The following is an 18532-nucleotide window of genomic DNA, read 5'->3' as shown; positions in this document are numbered from 1 at the left end:
ATAGCCAAAACATGGAAAGAGCCTAAATGTCCATCACCTGATGATTGGATCAAGAAGATGTGGTATATATACACAATAGAGTACTACATGGCCATGAGAAAGCATGAAATACGGCCATTTGTAGGAAAGTGGATGGACCTCAAGGGTGTCATGTTAAGCGAAATAAGTCAGGCAGAGAAGGACAGATACCATATGTTTGCACTCATAGGTCTAACAGGAGAACAGGGGAAACCTAATGGAGGACCAGGGGGAGGGGAAGAGGGAAAGAGAGTTGGGGAGAGAGAAGGACGCAAAACTTGAGAGACTACTGAATACTGAAAACGAACAGGGTTGAAGGGGAAGGGGGAGAGGGGGAAAAGAGGTGGTGGTGTTGGAGGACGGCACTTGTGGGGAAGAGCACTGAGTGTTGTATGGAAACCAATTTGACAATAAACCATTAAAAAAATAAAATAAAATAAATGCTCTTTAGTAGTTTGCCTGCAGCCCTCTTTCTGTCAGGCTGTGCCTTCTTGGGCCTGCTGTGGGCTTGCCTTGGCAGCTGCCTTCTCATTGTAATCTGAGAAATCAAATTACCAAATTTGTTCAGATTATTTCTGGAGTAGAAGTAATTTCATGCCACTTATTATTGGCTTAATATTTTTGTGATATTTTAGACACTTGAAATTAGCTGCAAAGGAAATTCTAGATAACAAATGTTAATTGCATGGCATATTACAAATTATTAATGAAACTAAAAGTATACTATATAAAAGAGTAAGGAACTGCATGGTCATCAGACTGAGTAAGAGCCTAGAGGAAGTTTCCAAACTCTGCCTTCAGCTGTTTGAGCTGTTTAAGTATTCCCTTTAATCTATGCCACATGTGTGAAAGCATACACACTTTTTCAGTACATGAATAGAGGTTTCAGTAACACAAATATAAGTTTAAGTATTAGTAAAGCATTTACAAGTATAGATTGAAATATTCTCAGTTTACCTCAGTGGCTCAGGTGGTTAAATATCTGACTTCAACTCAGGTCATGATCTTGCAGTTTGTGGGTTCGAGCCCCACATTGGGCTCTGTGCTGACAGCTCAGAGCCCAAAGCCGGCTTCTGATTCTGTGTGTCTCTCTCTCTTTCTCTGGCCCTCCCCCCTTCACACGCTGTCTCACTCTGTCTCAAAAACAAATACACATTAAAAAAATTTTTTAAATAGCCTCAGTTTGATAGAACCACACTGAAATGCAATAATGGATCATTTGATCATGTTGATTGCAATGTGTTCTAGGTAGTCTGCTTGTCCCCAGAGCTTGATAAAAGTAAATGGATTTTAAGGAATTATTTTAAATTTTTATCTACTTACATTTTATTTTTATTTTATTTTAGAAATCGTGCAGTTGGGGAAGGTGGGACAGAGGAAGAGAGAGAATCTTAAGCAGGCTTCACTCTCAGCATGGAGCCTGATGTGGATCTTGATCCCACAACCCTGGAATCATAACCTGAGCTGAAATCAAGAGTCAGATGCTCAACCGACTGAGCCACCAAGGTAGCCTGGAAAATTTTATATACTACTAAAGCAAAAAGACTTTAGGGGAAATTGTGAGGCTGAGATGGTCTAACTAAACGCTTACATGGAGATAGAGAGGATAGGAGCACTGCTGGGCCCGGCTCCTGTCAGTTTGTGGCCACTTTTATCCAGAAACATGCACGTGAGTCAGGGGAATATGGCGAACATCTGATTCTGAAAGTGCCATGCTACACTAGGGTGTCAACTGTAATTGACATTCCAATAATAAAATTCTCATTACAAACAAACATTCCCATTATTTAAATATGTAGCTCTATCTTTAGTGCAATATACAATTAAGACGATACCTCTAGCATTTTGGAGCCTTGCCATGTAGCACAGAATAAGTAATGCCCTGAAAGAGGAAGCCTCAAAGTATACTTGGTGATGTTTTTTAGCACGTATTGAGTGCCTCTGCTGTGCGAGGTGAGAGCACGTGAGGTAATGACGATGAAAGCTGCAAGGAGGTTAGTTGGCTTGAGTCAACATTCATACCCTTTGCCTAGTTCTTCTGGTAACTGGTGTGTTTGTGAAGTTTCCTGAGCCTGGCACAAGGCGTAACTCGTGGCTTTTGAATGGACTCCTGTTGTGGACAGCGTCCCCCCAAAACTCATACCCTCAGTGTAATGGTATTTGGAAATGGAGGTCTTAGCAAGGTAATTTAGATGAGGTCATGAAGGTGGGGCCCTTATAATGAGATTATACCCTTACAGGAAGAGACACCAAAGTGCTCATTTGTAGCTCTCTTGAGTGCTCACAGAGAAGAGGACATGTGAGTTCACAAGAGAATGGTACCCAGCAAAATTTCTATTGTTTAAGCCCCCCAGTCTATGGCATTTTGTGACGGCAGCCCAGCTAAGACAACACCTCACCTGCAAGTAAAACAAACTAGCCTTGCTTTGGATCACAGGTTAAGTTGGCCACCATGCTCTAGACAGTTAAACTAACTCAATCAAACTGCCAGTCATTCAATACAGAAAGAAGTAGACATGGAATTCCCCCCCCCGCCCCGGGCTTTATTTGTAAGTAGAAGAGCAAGCCATCGAAGAGGATTCCCCCCTCAGTTAAATAGTGACTTGATAAAGAATCATGACTCCATCCATACACTCACTTCATCTGATGAGATGAGATTTCGCAATTGATTAGACCCGATCTCCTAAGTATCTTGGAACCTTACGTTAGGGCATTAAAGAAAGAGCAATTCTAGCTGAAAAAAAATTTATTAAAAAGATTCTTCCATTAATTAATTGGAAATAATATAAAACTAGTTTTTAAGCCTTGGCAGGTAATCTTTAAAATCAGTAGCCAAGATATATTTAATTGTGAGAGGGTCATCACATAAAATAATAATGATGCTATTTCCTGGCTATTCATAGCCATTGATCCACATCCTTGTAACGCTTGTGCTTGGTTCAATTGCCTTACCCCAATATTCTTAATTAAGGATCACAGTTCGTCTTTGGCGAGTAAACACCCAAATTGCTAGCATAAGGCCAAAGAATTAAGAGTAATTGAAATGTGGATATTGGGATAAAATACAAGATAAGCCATATAATTTTTGCAGAATGTAGTAAACTGAACTAATTATTTTTAAAAGTTAAATTCCTGAATTAATTTTAATAACCAATATTTAAGTGGTGAGACATTTTTATTACTGGACAACCACTTGAATGGAATGGGAATTAAAATCTAAATTTTGGAATTAAACTAAGCTTTTTTAATGGTCTCTTCTAATTCTGATTCTTTCTATGAAAACAAAGAATTTTGAAGATTTCTTTGATCTAAAAATAAAAAAGGTAATGATTTGTCTGGAACTCTGGTCTTGTTCACACATACATTTAAACCTTTTTCTTTAGTTTTTTAATGTTTATTTATTTTTGAGACAGAGAGAGCCAGAGTGTGAGCAGGGGAGGGGCAGAGAGAGAGGGAGGCACAGAATCCAAAGCAGGTTCCAGGCTCTGATATGTCAGCACAGGGGCGGATGTGGGGCTCAAATCCACAAACTGAGATCATGACCAGAGCTGAAGTCGGACACTTAACCGACTGAGCCACCCAGGCGCCCCTAAATCTTTTTCCAAACAACACATTTCGGGGGTGGGCGCACTTGGGAAGCTCAATCAGTTAAGGGCCTGATTCTTGGTTTCAGCTCAGGTCATAATCTCACAGTTCATGTGTTTGAGCCACATGTTAGGCTCCATGCTGAAAGTGCAGAGCCTGCTTAGGATTCTCTCTCACCCTCTTTCTCTGCCCCTCCCTACTTGCTCTCTCTCTCTCTCTCAAAATAAATAAATAAACTTAAAAAAATAAAAGTTAAAAAATTGGAATTTAAATAAGCACATCAAAAGAGGAAAAAAGTGTGGTCTCTTCTGCCTACACACAACCATTTAAGCAAGAAAAAAAAGCAAATAAAATGAAATACATTATTTGGGTAAAGAAAAAAACCTCATGATTTTCAATTTCATTTGTTTTGTAAATACTGTACTTACTTGAACTCAATCATTGATAAGTTCCTTCAAACAGAAAGTCAATATAGTCCTTTGCACACAGGAGACATTATGTATGTGCATGAATGTATTTTTTTCAGCCAAGTGAATTCAATTTAATTTTCTATTTCAAGTCTGATAGGCATAACATGAAAAATATGTGCATTACAACCTTCTAAGTAATGTAGTATACTTTAGTGGTCCTGAATAGGTCATTTAAGACTCATGATTCACTTGGAAAAGAGGAGAGAATAAAATAAATATCTGCAAATAAAATAAGCTAAATTTTACATTTTGAAAAGTAATAATGATTTTAGAGAAATTACATGTATTCACAATTTAAGCTTAAGCTCTAAACAATTGATACCAAGCACCCTAAATTACTCTGAATTTAATCAAATCCCAAGAAGTATTTTCTAAGACTCTAAGATGAAGATTGTGTGTGTGGGTTTGCAAACATGTAGATGTGCAAACTGCAGATCGAAACACTTTCTATTGCAGTGATCATATAGATGTTTCCCCAAAAATGATTTCATCAAAACTTGAGGCAATAGCCTGATCCCACTAGCACCAGGGACAAAATCCTACTTGGTGAAATGCATTTAGAATTTTTTTAAATCCTTTTTTAAAAAAAATGACAGTTAATTTCATATTTGCTGAACCGTATATACATATACACAATACAGTAAGGGTTATGATTGATTAATTTTTTAAATTTTTATTGAATGATTTTTAAACAGATTCACACCATAAAAGAATGTATACTTGTATTGAATTCTAGCTATTTTGGACAACATTCACAAAAATCACCTTTTATCATAACCTAATCCAATATTCTTTTGCATCCTAATCAAGGGTATAACTCCCCATTCTCTTAAAAAAAATAATAGGTAAAATAAATTTGAACTCCAGCAGAATCAGTGACTTAGGTGAATTATGAGAGAAAAGAATGTATGCACTAGAAACTGCCAAAAATAGCAGACCAGAAATTAGGCCTGCAATTCCTGAAGTTTATGGTGCTCAACTGCAAATCACTACAATCCTTTCAACATAATGGCCTGAACTAACCCCCTTTTACAACGATTCAGCAAAATATCTGTTAACTCAAGAAACATGTAGCTGCTCTGTGTTGTGCCTGAAGACAGCCGTTGGGTTCTGCTCAGGCGGCCAGGATGGCCAGAGTGAGTGTACTGCCTTGGTCCCTAATGAAAATAATCAGAACCTTCTTTTAAAAGTTGTATTTGTAAATTATATTCATTTTTAAGGATTTATCTAAAATTATTAGGCAGAGAAATAGCCAAAATAATGTGTATGGCTCTATTAAGAAAGCTGAAATCTGTCATATCACTGGGAAAAAGATTCTCTGTTAAAAAAGACTAAATAAAATTCCTTGTCCTAAAACTATAACACCTCATACACAGAAGACTATAGCATAAAATGATGAGGCTTTCAATACATGATTATTTATAACTTTTGAAATGTCGTCCCTCTGCGTTCATGAAAAGTCCATGCTCTGAATATTAGTTAACTAAAAACTTGAGGCCTTAAAATGTCTCAGCTTCTCTATTTAGATTTATTTCACAGAACAAAGTATTTCTCCCATTTTTAAATAATACACACTTCAATTGATATTTTTAAAGCAGTGAGATCATTGATAGTTTTGTTTATAAAGTTTGTTTTACCTTGTAATTCTTAAAAAAAAAATCTAAATCAAAGTTTCTCAGACCCAACAGGAAACACAATATAAACACGGAGAGCATGAACAGAGTGGGTCCATCTCCAAGTAGTACAAACTATTGGAAATTATTGTCTCTACCCTGATTCTAATCATGTTATTGTTTATGTCTGTATATGCAGTTTCACATCTAATATGCAACCAGCACCCTATTAGATTCTTGTTAGAGTAGGACCCTGAGAATAAGTCCACTGAGAAATCACATATTACTTATAATACCAGTTTGAAGTTTTAAAGAGTGACTAATTTTAAGAAGACAGAGAAACAAAAGACTTCCCACAAATGATACTATCACCATGTAAAAAAAGAATATATACTTGAATTGAGGTGCCCATCTAGTTTCAGTATTTGTACCAAAGTATTTTTTAAACATATGAAAAGCTTCTAATTTTGAAAAGATAAATTTATAAAAATGTTGAATTGCTACTGATAGAGTTCAAGTCCTGACATAACATATGACGTGATCTTTCTACCATAACTGGTTTGCTCCACAATTTAGATAATCCATTGGCTCGTGTCAGATTTCTGTTAGCCGTGAGTACAGTTGGCATTATCTCCATGAATCCAGAGGCAAATCTGGGCATACTTGAGAGGAGTGATGCGCACGGCCACGTTGTAGTCCTTCTGAACACCGTGGACATCCACCCACTGGTGGCCTGAATAGACCGCAATGATTTTGCGTTTCCAGTTCTTTTTGTCTGGCTCTTTCAGACGAAGATAGACCCCGGAACCAGTGGAGCCTGACTCAGCATCACAGTATTGATAGAGGAGATCACTGGACTCATCAGACACACTACAAAACCGGTAGACTAACTGATCCGCCCTATCATGATCAAATCCTGAGAAGTGGATCATTCCCCCATGCAGCTTCTTGATGGTGGGACTGATTCCTAGTTCCATGTATTTCTTTTTGTGAGGGCGCTTCAACTCCAGGAGAGCATAGTCGTAGTCCAAAGTGGCTTCCCCTTTCCCTCCTCTAGTCCAGCCTTTGGGAATGTGGGTATTCTTGACCCGGGTCCACTGGAAGGAGGGCCTCCCCTCAGCAACTCTCTGGCCCCGACCAGATTCCTGTCTTCTTCTTCCAGCCTTGCCTCTCTCCAGATTCGCCTTGGTACCTTCTCTCTGATCACCACTCTTCGCTTCTCTCCTGCTCCTCTTAGAACCCCTGCGTTTCTTGCCACCGCCCTTATTTCTCATCTTCAACAACCCTACCCGTAGCTTTTTACTCCCTTTGATGTAGTCCTTTCCATCATGCACACAGTGGGCCGCTGTGAGGACGTGGGTGGGGGAAATCAGAATGCCACTGCAGCCTGTGGAGAGCTTCACAGCTGTATTGAAAGGGAAATTGGTTAAGAACCTTTTGTCCAAGATGCTGAATCTGCTGTCTGTGCCGTACACTTGCCGCCTCCTCCTCACAGATACTCCTTTTGTGGTGATATTCTGAGCTGGCTCAGGGACCACATCTTGAACTCTCACTCTGGTCAAGGTTCTGGTGCCATTTTCAAAGACAGTCTCGTAGGAAAGAGAGTCTTCCAGATCAGAAAGGCTGGGAGCAGGGAGTTCCTTCTGGCATTCAATGCCACACACTCTGTCTAGCACCATCTTAGCATCTGCCTCGAAGGTGGGGCTGGTGAGATGGAAAGTCCTTTCACTGACAACCCGGGGTATTTTTCTCAAGTGCCACATAAAATCCTGTTCCATTTCTGATCCATCGGTGAGGGCCCACCCAAGGGTGAAAAATATCCAACAAAATAGCATGTTTTCCATTTTGATCTTCTCTTTTGCCCTTAAAATTATAAAGAGAAAGAGAAGCTTAGTAAGGTTCTCTTTTGAAATATGTCACTTATCCATTTCATTTAGGCCTTGAGTCCTAAACATACCGTCACCACCAGATAGTCCTTATTTTCAGTGTACTTCGATTTTACTGAGATTAGATGAATACTCTGCTAAGAAGGTTTACACAGACTTCCAAAATTAGTAAACTGTATTTCACCCAACCTTCCTTCCACCAGGCCTAATCCACCTTCCCCCACCCCCACCTGCCATCTCCACCTCCACCTCCCCAGACAGCCCAGTGCGTGGGAGGGTAAGATGGGGTGACAAGCGGTGGTCCTCCACTGCCTGAGCCACACGCTCCCTCTCTAGGTCTCCTACAACCCAACTGCAGATGACTTAGAAATAAAGCTAGCAGCAGATGCCATGCACTTCCCCCTGCACTTAGCTCTTTAAGAGCAAGGATCAGAAATTCCTCATCTCTAGAGTGTAAATGCCTAGCAAAAAAACTCAAAAAAATGTTCATTGGAATACAGTGAATTTCCTTAAGCCATGGTCTGCAGACCAAGCTCACTGATGGTGCAACGTACCATGCCAAACAAAGCTGTGCTTGGAACTACCGTCTAAGCAAAGCAATGTACAAAAATGCTTCACTGTACAAGCTTACTGTATACTCAAATTGGCTATAAGAATTTAAGGCTGTGGTTCTGAATTTGCCACTTGAGGGGAAATGATCCTGATTCACTATAGTCCCTTTTATCATTAGTCTCATCATCCAAGAGCAGTGCTTTTGTGTTAAACATCTTTTAAGTTGCCCGTACTTTATACATTATATAATACCTCTTCTGTTATTTACACCTTCTATCCTCTCTTACTGCTTCGCTAGGCTCACTGGTATGTAAATCTATTTCATCGAATTGGTATTTGTCAGTTTTTGCTATGTGTGGGTAGGAGACAGTGGTGGCACTCTTTACAGCAGCAATTTTGAACTTCCAGGTCACTATTATTTGTGACCTACGCTCCAAGTCATTTTTAACTAATAATTAAAATACTAAGGTTCAGCTTATGCTATTCATTTTATAGAAACCCGGGATGATTCGAGGCTAGGTTATTCCTATAATACCTTTACTCTCAGTCAGTGCTTTCTGTTGAGCTTTTCCTTTTCTTTTTTCCATGGAAAAGAAACTAATGAGAAATGTTAGGAATGGCCCAAACCCAGGGCACACCTAGAAGATCCTGTGCACTGCCATGAGAAGCCAAAGTTGTCCCTGAGGCCGAGTTGAATATGGGCATCTCTTGACACAACAGAGTCCATTTGCCATACGTAAGAGAAGTTTGTGACACGCTAAGAACATTCTTTTGATAGAATAAAAATGTATACTAAATGAACCATTTATTGTTTAAACCTATTCACTGAACCATGACACAATTAATTTGTTTCATCATATATTTGAACTTGTAAAGCAAATTTAGAGTAACGTTTTTCATGATTTGGCATCAGCAACATTACATCCAAGTTTTGCAATTTCTATTTTTATATCTACTCATCCTTGAATGCTGAGTAATGATGATTCAGGTTGATATTAGACTTTTGTTTGGCAAATAGCTTGTAACTTATCTTGGAGACAGGGCACTCTTCTGCGCAGGGAGATGGGCCTCATCAAAACATCAATAACGAACAGTGTTCAGAAAAACCACACTCGGGTCACAATATTTTCTAATCATCACCATGGCAAACATCACTTTATAAAAAGCAGTAATTACATTGGTAATGATTTTGTTGAGCCAGTCAGTATTTTCTTTTGTTATCGCCGATACAGTTTTCACCATGAGTATGTCATCTTGTCCATTTTATTTAATTGAATTGGAGTGAAAAAGGCTGACAACTCAGTAACTCTAATGAGGCCTTGAAATCATGTTTAGGTGGGTAGACTGCATGATGAAAAATTATGTCTTTGCATTTTTAAAAAAATGCTAAATTCAGAGACTTAATTGCTGCCTCTAGGCTAACAGAGCAAAATTGACTATTTTTAAAAAATCTATGTAGGGGAGCCTGGGTGGCTCAGTTGGTTAAGCGTCTAGCTCTTGATTTTGGCTCAGGTCATGATCCAACAGTTTGTGGGATTGAGCCCCGTGGAGGGCTCTGTGCTGAGCGTGGTGCCTGCTTGGGATTCTCTTTCTCCGTCTCTCTCTCTGTCCCTTCACGGCTGTACACGCACATGCGTGCATGTGCATGCTCTCTCTCTCTCAAAATAAATAAGCATTTAGAAAAATATGTGTGTGTATTGATATTATCTACTTGATTCTTATCAAAATTTCAATCCAGGAAATTTTTAATGTGGGAAACAAAATTTTTAAAAATTGTGGTTTTTTTTCATTTAGTCCTTAGTGACAAAAGCTGTCTGTTGTGAACTTAATATATGAATACGCCAAAGACTAGATGTCAGTCAAATATCTATGTTGAAAAATACAAAGACTCCTTCTGTGTGTTTTAACACTTGATATGATCTAATGATCCACGGATTAATACTGTGTGAAAGGCATTCCTAGGCAAAACGGAAGACCTCTAAATCATGGTACTATGATATTGTTTCTCCAGTTAGGTTTTTTTTCCCCCCACTGCTATTTAATTTAGTCTTACTACTAAAGCTAGTTAGGGAGTAGAAAGGCAGAATGCAAATATTATATGATAATTGACAAGATGATCTTTTGCTACACAAATGATTGAACTAGAATATGAATCTCAAATATAGAACTTCCTCTACTCTTTACCAAATAAAACATGAGCCCTGTGCCATAATTCTCTAGGCAGGCTTTTAAGAAAGCCCTATGTAATGGTAAATTTTATGTGTCAACTTGACTAGTTGGTGCTAGGCTATTTCCAGATGTTTGGTCACACATTATTCTGGGTGCTTCTGTGAGGGTGTTTCTGCAAAAGAGCAAAATGGGTGAAGGGGAATGGGAGACACATGCCTCCAGTTATGGAATAAAAGGTGCAGCTCAGGGAATATAGTCAATGGTGTCCTCATAGCACCGTAGCGAGTTGTCGGATCGCTGTGTGTACACCAGAAGCTCATGCAACGTTGTGTCAACCCTGCTTCAATTTTAAGACATTCGGTAGGCTTGTATGCAGTGCTTCCGACATCTGATGCTACAAATTATACGACAGCACGGGTTTGCCAGCCCTGCCTGGTGCCCTTTGAGGGAGCCCGGCGACAGTGCACCACAGGAATAAAAGCTATGCCCACATCTGTCCTTGGGCATGGGAAGAGCAGAGCCTTGAAACAGGACCTCAGAATCACAGTAATAAGAGGACATCAGTTCAGTTAGCCTGTCTAATTTGGCCTGTAATTTAAAATTGGACAAATGTTTAAGGACACTTTCTTTTGGAAAATCTAAGTTTGCCTTGTGGTAAAATGTCGGCATAAGGTAAATGATAGCTCTTACTGATAGAGCAGACCATGGTTCCGTGGGCAACACATCTACATGTGCCCATCATCAAGAGAGCACCAGCTCATTGATCTAAAGAGACACGGTCCCAACTGGCGGGGCAGCCATAACATTTTGAAAGCTTTAATGTCCAGTGTCTTCCCTCCTCCTCCTCCTTTTTCCTGTTTCCCATTATAACTGTGACCTCCACAGTCACTTTCCAGATGCCTTGGATTTGGGACCTCGAATGCCAATTCTGGTTAGCAAAAGTGAGGGTGCAGCCTTTGCTCTACACCATGAGTCAGTGTACACACAGCAGATTATGGGTTGGATCATGGGGACAAACGGAGTGGAAGGGAATTAGGGAAGCAAGAATCAGGATTTGTAGATGAATTCTTACCAATGGAGCAGATATTACTCCACATTTGTTCTTGGTCTGGATTAATAGAAACAACCACACAAAACTACAGGAGATAACTCACTATCACCCTTTGTTTGCTTATGTTTTCTCAGACGTGTGACGGCTGGCACTACTCAGAATCCTGGAGCATCTGCCCAGTGGAGTGCTTATGGGCACACACCAGGGAGTAAAAACGCTAGGGCTAAGTCTCGTCTCAACCACTTATTAGACATATGAATTTGGGTAGTTCACCAAGTTCCGTTTCAGCGTCCCCATCTGCAAAGTGGGGAGAACACTAGTCTCTCCCTCATAATGTAATCGTAGGGATTAAACTGGATGATATATCCAAAGAATGATCTCTGAACTCAGAGCACAGTATGCGTCCATAATAGGTCCTTTTATAATGATTACTCTAATGGCTGAATGACTATCACTTTAAAATAGTTTATTACATAAGCCACAGCTATTACACTCTTACTTTTCTAAAACGAAACAATTTTTTGTTTCATTTCAGAAGAGTTTCAGACATTCTCTCAAACTCCCTTTTCTTTGTTTTATTTGCTATGTTTTTTGCTCAAGGACAGCTACATTTTAGAGACTTCCCACATGAATACTTTCCTAATTACTCACGTCTGTGAATATCTGTGGCTTTGCAATATATTTTTCTCAGAGCTATTAAACTTAAGTGTGATTAAACATTCCCCAGCCACAGAACACTCGAAGTGCATTTCCTGTGTCTTATTTATAGCCTTGATCTACATTAGGAATTCTAGAACGGCATCAGGCCCTCAGCCTAAAAAGAAACAGGGGCGATGTCAAAATAATTACTACAAGGGAGCAGTTTACAGTGAAATAAAAACCCAGCCTTCTGAGCGAGTCTATCTAGAGCGTATAGAATTTTACTATGGCATTACATAATTATATTCTAGGATTCAGTTTCTCCGGGGGTTTTTTGGTTTGTTGGTTTGTTTTATTTATTTATTTATTTATTTTACCAGGAGAAGCGTAGAGCTTAGCTTAAGTAGGGCAGGTGGACTAATGACAGATGAGCTGATTGCTCACTATGTTAAATATTGCACAAGAATTCTTTTTCCTGCCTGTGAAAATAGTTAGGCTGACTTGCTAACATCAAGAAGGTGCACCCAGTTACTTTCCCTCACCAGGAAAGAGGTTCTCACTTACCCAGGCCTGTTATTGCATCGGCCCCTTGTTACCTATGGTGACTTAGTTGCCCAAATTCAAGTGCACACTGTGCTTCCATGGAACACAATTTTGCGTTAACCTGTGAAACATTTTCTAGGGGTGGTGTGGGCCAGGGACTGCTCAGATATTGACCTTGGAGGGCCGACACCAATTTCGACCTAATGTGTGTGTTAGGACACAGAAATGATTGCATACCCACTGTTTACAACATGCCTGTGCCGTATTTAGCCATCCATGATGCCAACCACCTGCCCCTCCCAACAGCACTGCCTACATTTACCCACTACATACATGTGAGAACACACACGGCCGTCTTCTCTCCTCCCCTCCTTTCACCCTCCACCGGCCAGTGGGAGACTGACACACAACAGGTGCGAAGACTCCCACACAACAGGGAGACACTGGGCCGTGGCCCAGATGTTCTCAATAACTGCAGGGAGTCGTGCTGATTTGGGCAAAAGGCCGCGGCAGGAGGGGCGGGGCATTTCCAGGGAGAACAAGCAGCTGTGCGGCGGCCATCACCTGGTCGGCTTGGGGAGATCACTTGTAAAAGCTTTAAGAGGGGAGACGCTGGGGAGAATGGAGATTCTATAAAGTCTAATTCCCAGCCCCCTGGAGGCCCTCGCCTAGTATCACTCACTGACCGGAACACGGAACGGCGGCAACATGTAAGTCACCAAGTGTGTGGGATCACAGTGGTGAGGGATGACCGTGACGGCGAAGGAGGCACGATGGAGCGCAAGAACACGGGGGTTTCAGCAATCATGGAGGCAGCGGCTTTGAGGCCAAGCCGACGTGAGTGTACTTGGGGCTTCCTAGCAGGATGACTTTGTGAAGGTTACTTACCCTCTCCCAACATTATTTCCTACAGTGGTTAAACACAAATAACATTTTAGAGTAGTTTTGTGAGAAACTAATATGATGTATATAAGCACCGTGCCCAGAGCACAGCAAGCACTCACAAATGACAGCAATTACTATTATTAATATCCGACAATAGGAGTCAAAACATAGGTAGATATTTATAAGGGATTTCATACATCTCCATCTGTCGGGCGCCTCGCTAAGATATGCCAACTAATGGCTCCCAAAAATGCCATTTCTGAATCCCCAGAAGCTGTGGATGTGTTCCTGGTACGTAAAGGAGACTGCAGATGGGGTTTCGTGAAGGATCTCGACACGAGATTAGCTGGGGTTATCCAGGTGAGGCCCGTGTAATCACGGGATCCTTACGTGAAGGCGGGTCGAGGGTGAGGAGGCCGGGGTGCTGCGGGTCAGCGAGCTAAAGAAGGTGGGCGGCTTCTAGAACCGGGGAAGGGCAAGGGAAACAACGTCTCTCTCCTTGAATTCCCAGGAGGAATGCAACCCTGCTGGCCCTCTTCAGGCTTCTGGCCTACAGAGCCGTAAGATAATGTGGTGGTGTTTTCAATCTCTAAATTTTTGATAATTTTTATAGCAGCAGTAACTAGGTAAGAGTCTAGTTTCTACAACTAACTCTGGATGTTTAGAAATAAAGAACAGTAGGGAGTGATATAAAATGGGAAAGAAAGTTTGGTCCAAAGACTTAGACATAAAGGGAAATTTTCATTTTATGGAAAAGCATACAGTCATGTAGTTTTAGAACTAAAATGGAAGATCATATTAAAACTTTATGGTGGCATGGAGCAATATTGCTACAGAGAGACAAGAATTGGAACTGGTAGAGAAATTTGTTTATTCAACAAATGCATGCTGGGTGCTTAAGAGGTTATCCATCATTTCAAAGTTTCTTTCCTTGTTTAAGAATCTCTGTGCAAGGGGTGCCTGGGTGGCTCAATCGGATAAGTGTTTGACTTCGGCTCAGGTCATCTCAAGGTTCATGAGTTTGAGCCCCGTGTCAGACTCTGTGCTGACAGCCTGGAGCCTGCTTCGGATTCTGTCTCCCTCTCACTCTGTGGCAATCCTCCTGACTTACCGAGCTGGAGTAGAACACTTCTAAGATCCTTTCAGCTCTAAAGTCTTAGATTAAACCACAAATGAGAAACAAGTAATTTACTCATCAGTGATCTTTGAGAAGCTTTTATGGCTGGTCCGTGAGGTTAGGAATTTGCCTGCTATCCATACTATCACCACTAGGTGGCAGAGCTAGCCTGCAGATGGCAAATCTAAAGCCCTGTATTTAAACTGTTTACATTCACTGAGCTATGATACAGAACTTATTTTAAAAGCACGTAGGATTCAGCAGGGGGATAAGTCCAACTGGCTAGTAATATACTAAATGGTTGTCACATATGGAATTTATCACATTTAGAAAACCCACCTACAGGCCACAGAGCCTATCCTGATGAACTGAGGGCTGATGATGCTGTCTACAGCCAGACAATTTTCTGGCAGGTGGTTTTCCAAAAACCACTGTGTGCCAGCACACTTCCACTGTGACCTACAGCATGGCTGAAGAGTCCCCGAAATGTGCTGCAAGTCATTTCAACCCAAAGAAAAGCCTTCAACTTGCCAAATATTTCACATATGTTTATCAAATACTTTATAATGCATTACTGAAGGGTAAGCTCTCCACTGACTCAATGCTGCAGAGAAATGTCAAGAACGTCCATTGAAAATGTGCCAATTTCTATTCAAATATCATACATATTTTCAAGTTTAGCTTCAGGAATGGAGACAAAGTAATGTCTGCTTTAAAAATTTGGCAGTACTTGAGGGAAAGGAAGATGGTAAAGTTACACAGTTGATTATTTTACAGTAACCCACAACTTCTGTTTCTCATCACAATAAAAAAGAAAACCCCCCTTTGTTTTTTAGCTATTTTTCCAGCACATGTACATTTCAATTTCTGTAATGGATATGCTGTGTGTAAATCAACTTTGGGGTGCATGGCACTGAGGAGCCCCAAGGGACCCCTCTGCTGGACTTCTCTTACAATGACAGGGGAAGTGCACAGCAGATTGCTCCTGACTTCCTTTTTTATCTTGCAAGTTCGCCTTTGAGACCAAAGAATATATGTAAATGTATCAGGTTTGCTACTCGTCAGTCTTCAAAGCATCTTAGGATCATAATCTTTTTGGTTAATCATGTATCAGTTTAACCTATTTGAAGCTTTGAAAGAAAAAGCAGGGTTAAGCAAAGTTCTAAAATAACTTCTACACCGCTAATTTGATTTTGCTGTTTCCTAACCTCTCCTCTCCGATTTCTCATCTGCAAAGTTAACTCAGCCTCCAAAATTCCAAGTCTGATCCTACTGTTAAAATGCAATATGCTTGCCTGGGATATTTGAGCACTGGGCAGAGAAAGATAAATAATTTTCTCAATAGGGAAAATTAAGTCACATTAGCAATTGTTTATTTTAACATATAATGAGCACATATGATGTGCCAAGCACTGAGCTGAACAATCTCACATTTAAAAAACATGAGAAAGATTGAGTGTGCAGGTTTCCAGGCTGTCTGGAAGAAAAGTGGGCAGAGTATCTATGCCCCACCTCCTCTCGTACTAAAGGGGCTCCTCTAAGATTTCCTAATAAAAATAAAATTCCATATACTTGGCCACTACTTTCCAGCCTACATGTCTTATTTGGCTGGAATTTTTACATTCTCTCTTCTAAATTAAAAACCAGATTCTAAGCATAGTTCTCCAAGCAGCAAAATAGGACTTTTATAATCTTCTGTAGAGAAAAATGTCCCGGGATAAAATGAGAATTAATTTCAGAAGTGAGAAGGGTTAGTAAAAGGGGGGGAGGGAAATATCTCCATAGGGCAAGCAGCATCTTTTCAAATCAATGACAGTGTGAAAAGATCAAAGGAAGCAGGTGGGAGTGTTTCTACAACTTTTCAAAAACTTTAATCTTGTAGGACATTTCCCAACTACACAAAAGTAGAGGATAAGTATAAAAAGAGAAAAACAGTGTAACCCCGTGTGCCCATCACCCTGCTTCAACAATTACCAGTATTTTGCCAATCTTGCTTTATCTATCTACGCTGCCCCCTCCCACCCTCCACCCACCCCCTTTTTTGGGGTTTTTAAAACAAATACAAGACTTTCCATTTCATTTCACCTTCTCAATTAAAAAATGTTTTCCACTGCTCCTTTTGCTGACCTGTGAAGCCAAGTTGATGAGTGAGAGAGACAGAGATTCCTAGCTTTCATAGTAACCCTGCCAAAGAGGCTTTCAACCAGAGTAGACCTTCCAAGAATGGTTTTACACCTTTTTCAATGGCATCTGTTAATAATCATAAAAATAAAGAGGGTCCCCTCTAGTACTGCTTTAGCAGAAAGAATTCCGTTTATAGTCCAATGCAAACACTGTTACTGTTAATATTAAACTGTGCAGAGGCCGGCGCACAGAGTTGCCTATTGAGACAGTAGTTTCTTTGAGGACTTAAAGTGCTAAGTTTGATCCATATCCTTAGAGCCCCTCAAAGAAGTTCTCCTCGGGTGGGTCTGCCTTTCTCAGAGAAACGTGCAGATTCTTGAGTTTTGCCCTGTCCTTGGGGGGCTCCGTCCTTACCTGCAAAGCTTAGCCGGTGCCTGGGACGCAGCCCAGCTCGACTCGAAGGCCCCCCCGAGGTGGTCAGAGCGCCCGGGCGGGGGCTGCTGCCACCAGCCTCGCGGACCCGCCAGCACCACCAGCGGCTCGTGGCGGAGACTGAGGAGGAGGCCCGAGCGGAGCAGTGCGCCTGCCGGGAGAGGGGAGGGGAAAGGGGGAGATGACGCCCGGCGGACGGGGGGGCGGGCAAGCGGGGGAGGAGGTGGGAGAGAGGGAGAAGGGGGAAGGGGGGGAAGAACCCGGACGCAGAGCCGAAGGAGTGGGGGCGGGGGGAAAATCTTGGAGGTGCAGAGCTCACGGGGCAACCTCTTCCCCCCAACATCTCTGTCCCTAGAGTGAAATCATGCATCAGGAGGAATTCCTGAGTCGACTCACAAGAGATGTGTGTCCAGTGACAGCGTGCATCCCTTGCATAGCCTCAAGAAGAGACTTTAAAGTTGGGAGGGAGGGGTGATGGAGGTGCATGGGAGCTGTTCATTGAGTCTGACCTTCCCAGTTCCTGTCTAGACCCCAGCCATCTAGAAGAACCAGAGCTGTTTCCCCAGCCCCATCCCAAGCCTTCTCTGTTAGAGACTTCGCTTCCTGGGACGTATCCCCCTAACGGAGCAGATCAGATCGGTGCCTGCGCCCAGTGTGAGCGCAGCCTCTAACCTCAAGTTCCCACGGGCGTCCCCCTCCCGGCGCTGGGCTGAGGGGTCCCTCTGAGCGTCCTGTACGGCCGCCAGGGGGAGAGCGTCAGTTTCTGTCGGTCTCGAGGCTAGCTGGCCTTTTCTAATTTCAGAGCGTTTATGGTTCTTGCCCACCTCTGTCCTACCAGCGTGCTAACTTTGTCCTTTTCCTTTCTCTTATTCTCCTCTCTAGCAGACGGGTTCCTCTGGGGTGGGGACCGCGTGCAGAAGGGAGTCTTAATGATTCAACATCTACTCAACTGCTACAGGGTGGCAGGTCTGGGGCAAGATGCACCAGTAACAAGTAAAAAACCTGGTTCCTGGCCCTCCAAGGAGGGAGATCAAATAAGTGCACACGTGTTTATAACGCAAGGCCTTGCATGTTACATAACACTTGGCTCATTAGTGGGTTATTGCATTAAATGTCTAGGTATTTTTTAACACAATTGAGATCAGAATGTACATATGTATACATATATATGTTCTGTTTATTTCACTTAGCATTTTTGTATATGCACTTACCTGTATAATTAAAATCTATTAATAATTTTTATCTGGTAAAACATGAGTTCTGAAGCTCTGTCTCACTAACTAGGTCATAATCTTCATATGTATCTTTGAATCCCCACCCTCTACCACAGAACATAGCATGCAATAGATGCTGATTATGTATTCAGCTAAAACAGTTTGCCAGTGGAATTGGTTGTGGGGAAATACTAGAGAAATCGCAGGAACTCAGAGTGGGAAGTCGCATCTGCC

At 41.5% G+C, this 18532-nt stretch overlaps 1 protein-coding gene across 1 annotated transcript; it reads right to left on the bottom strand.

Moving 5' to 3' along the window:
* Nucleotides 1–4720: 4720 nt before the first annotated feature.
* Nucleotides 4721–17181, bottom strand: PRSS35 (serine protease 35). Its single transcript, XM_029944808.1, has 2 exons — nucleotides 17067–17181; nucleotides 4721–7549 (listed from the first exon to the last, which is right to left on the bottom strand). The coding sequence occupies exon 2, from the start codon at nucleotides 7528–7530 to the stop codon at nucleotides 6292–6294; it is 1239 nt and encodes a 412-aa protein (XP_029800668.1). The 5' UTR covers nucleotides 7531–7549; nucleotides 17067–17181; the 3' UTR covers nucleotides 4721–6291.
* Nucleotides 17182–18532: the final 1351 nt, after the last annotated feature.

This window comes from Suricata suricatta, chromosome 7, assembly GCF_006229205.1.
Source record: "Suricata suricatta isolate VVHF042 chromosome 7, meerkat_22Aug2017_6uvM2_HiC, whole genome shotgun sequence".
In the NCBI taxonomy this organism is placed as follows: Eukaryota; Metazoa; Chordata; class Mammalia; order Carnivora; family Herpestidae; genus Suricata; species Suricata suricatta.
Note: the sequence above shows the minus strand (reverse complement) of the source record. Positions and strands in the feature narration are given on the sequence as shown.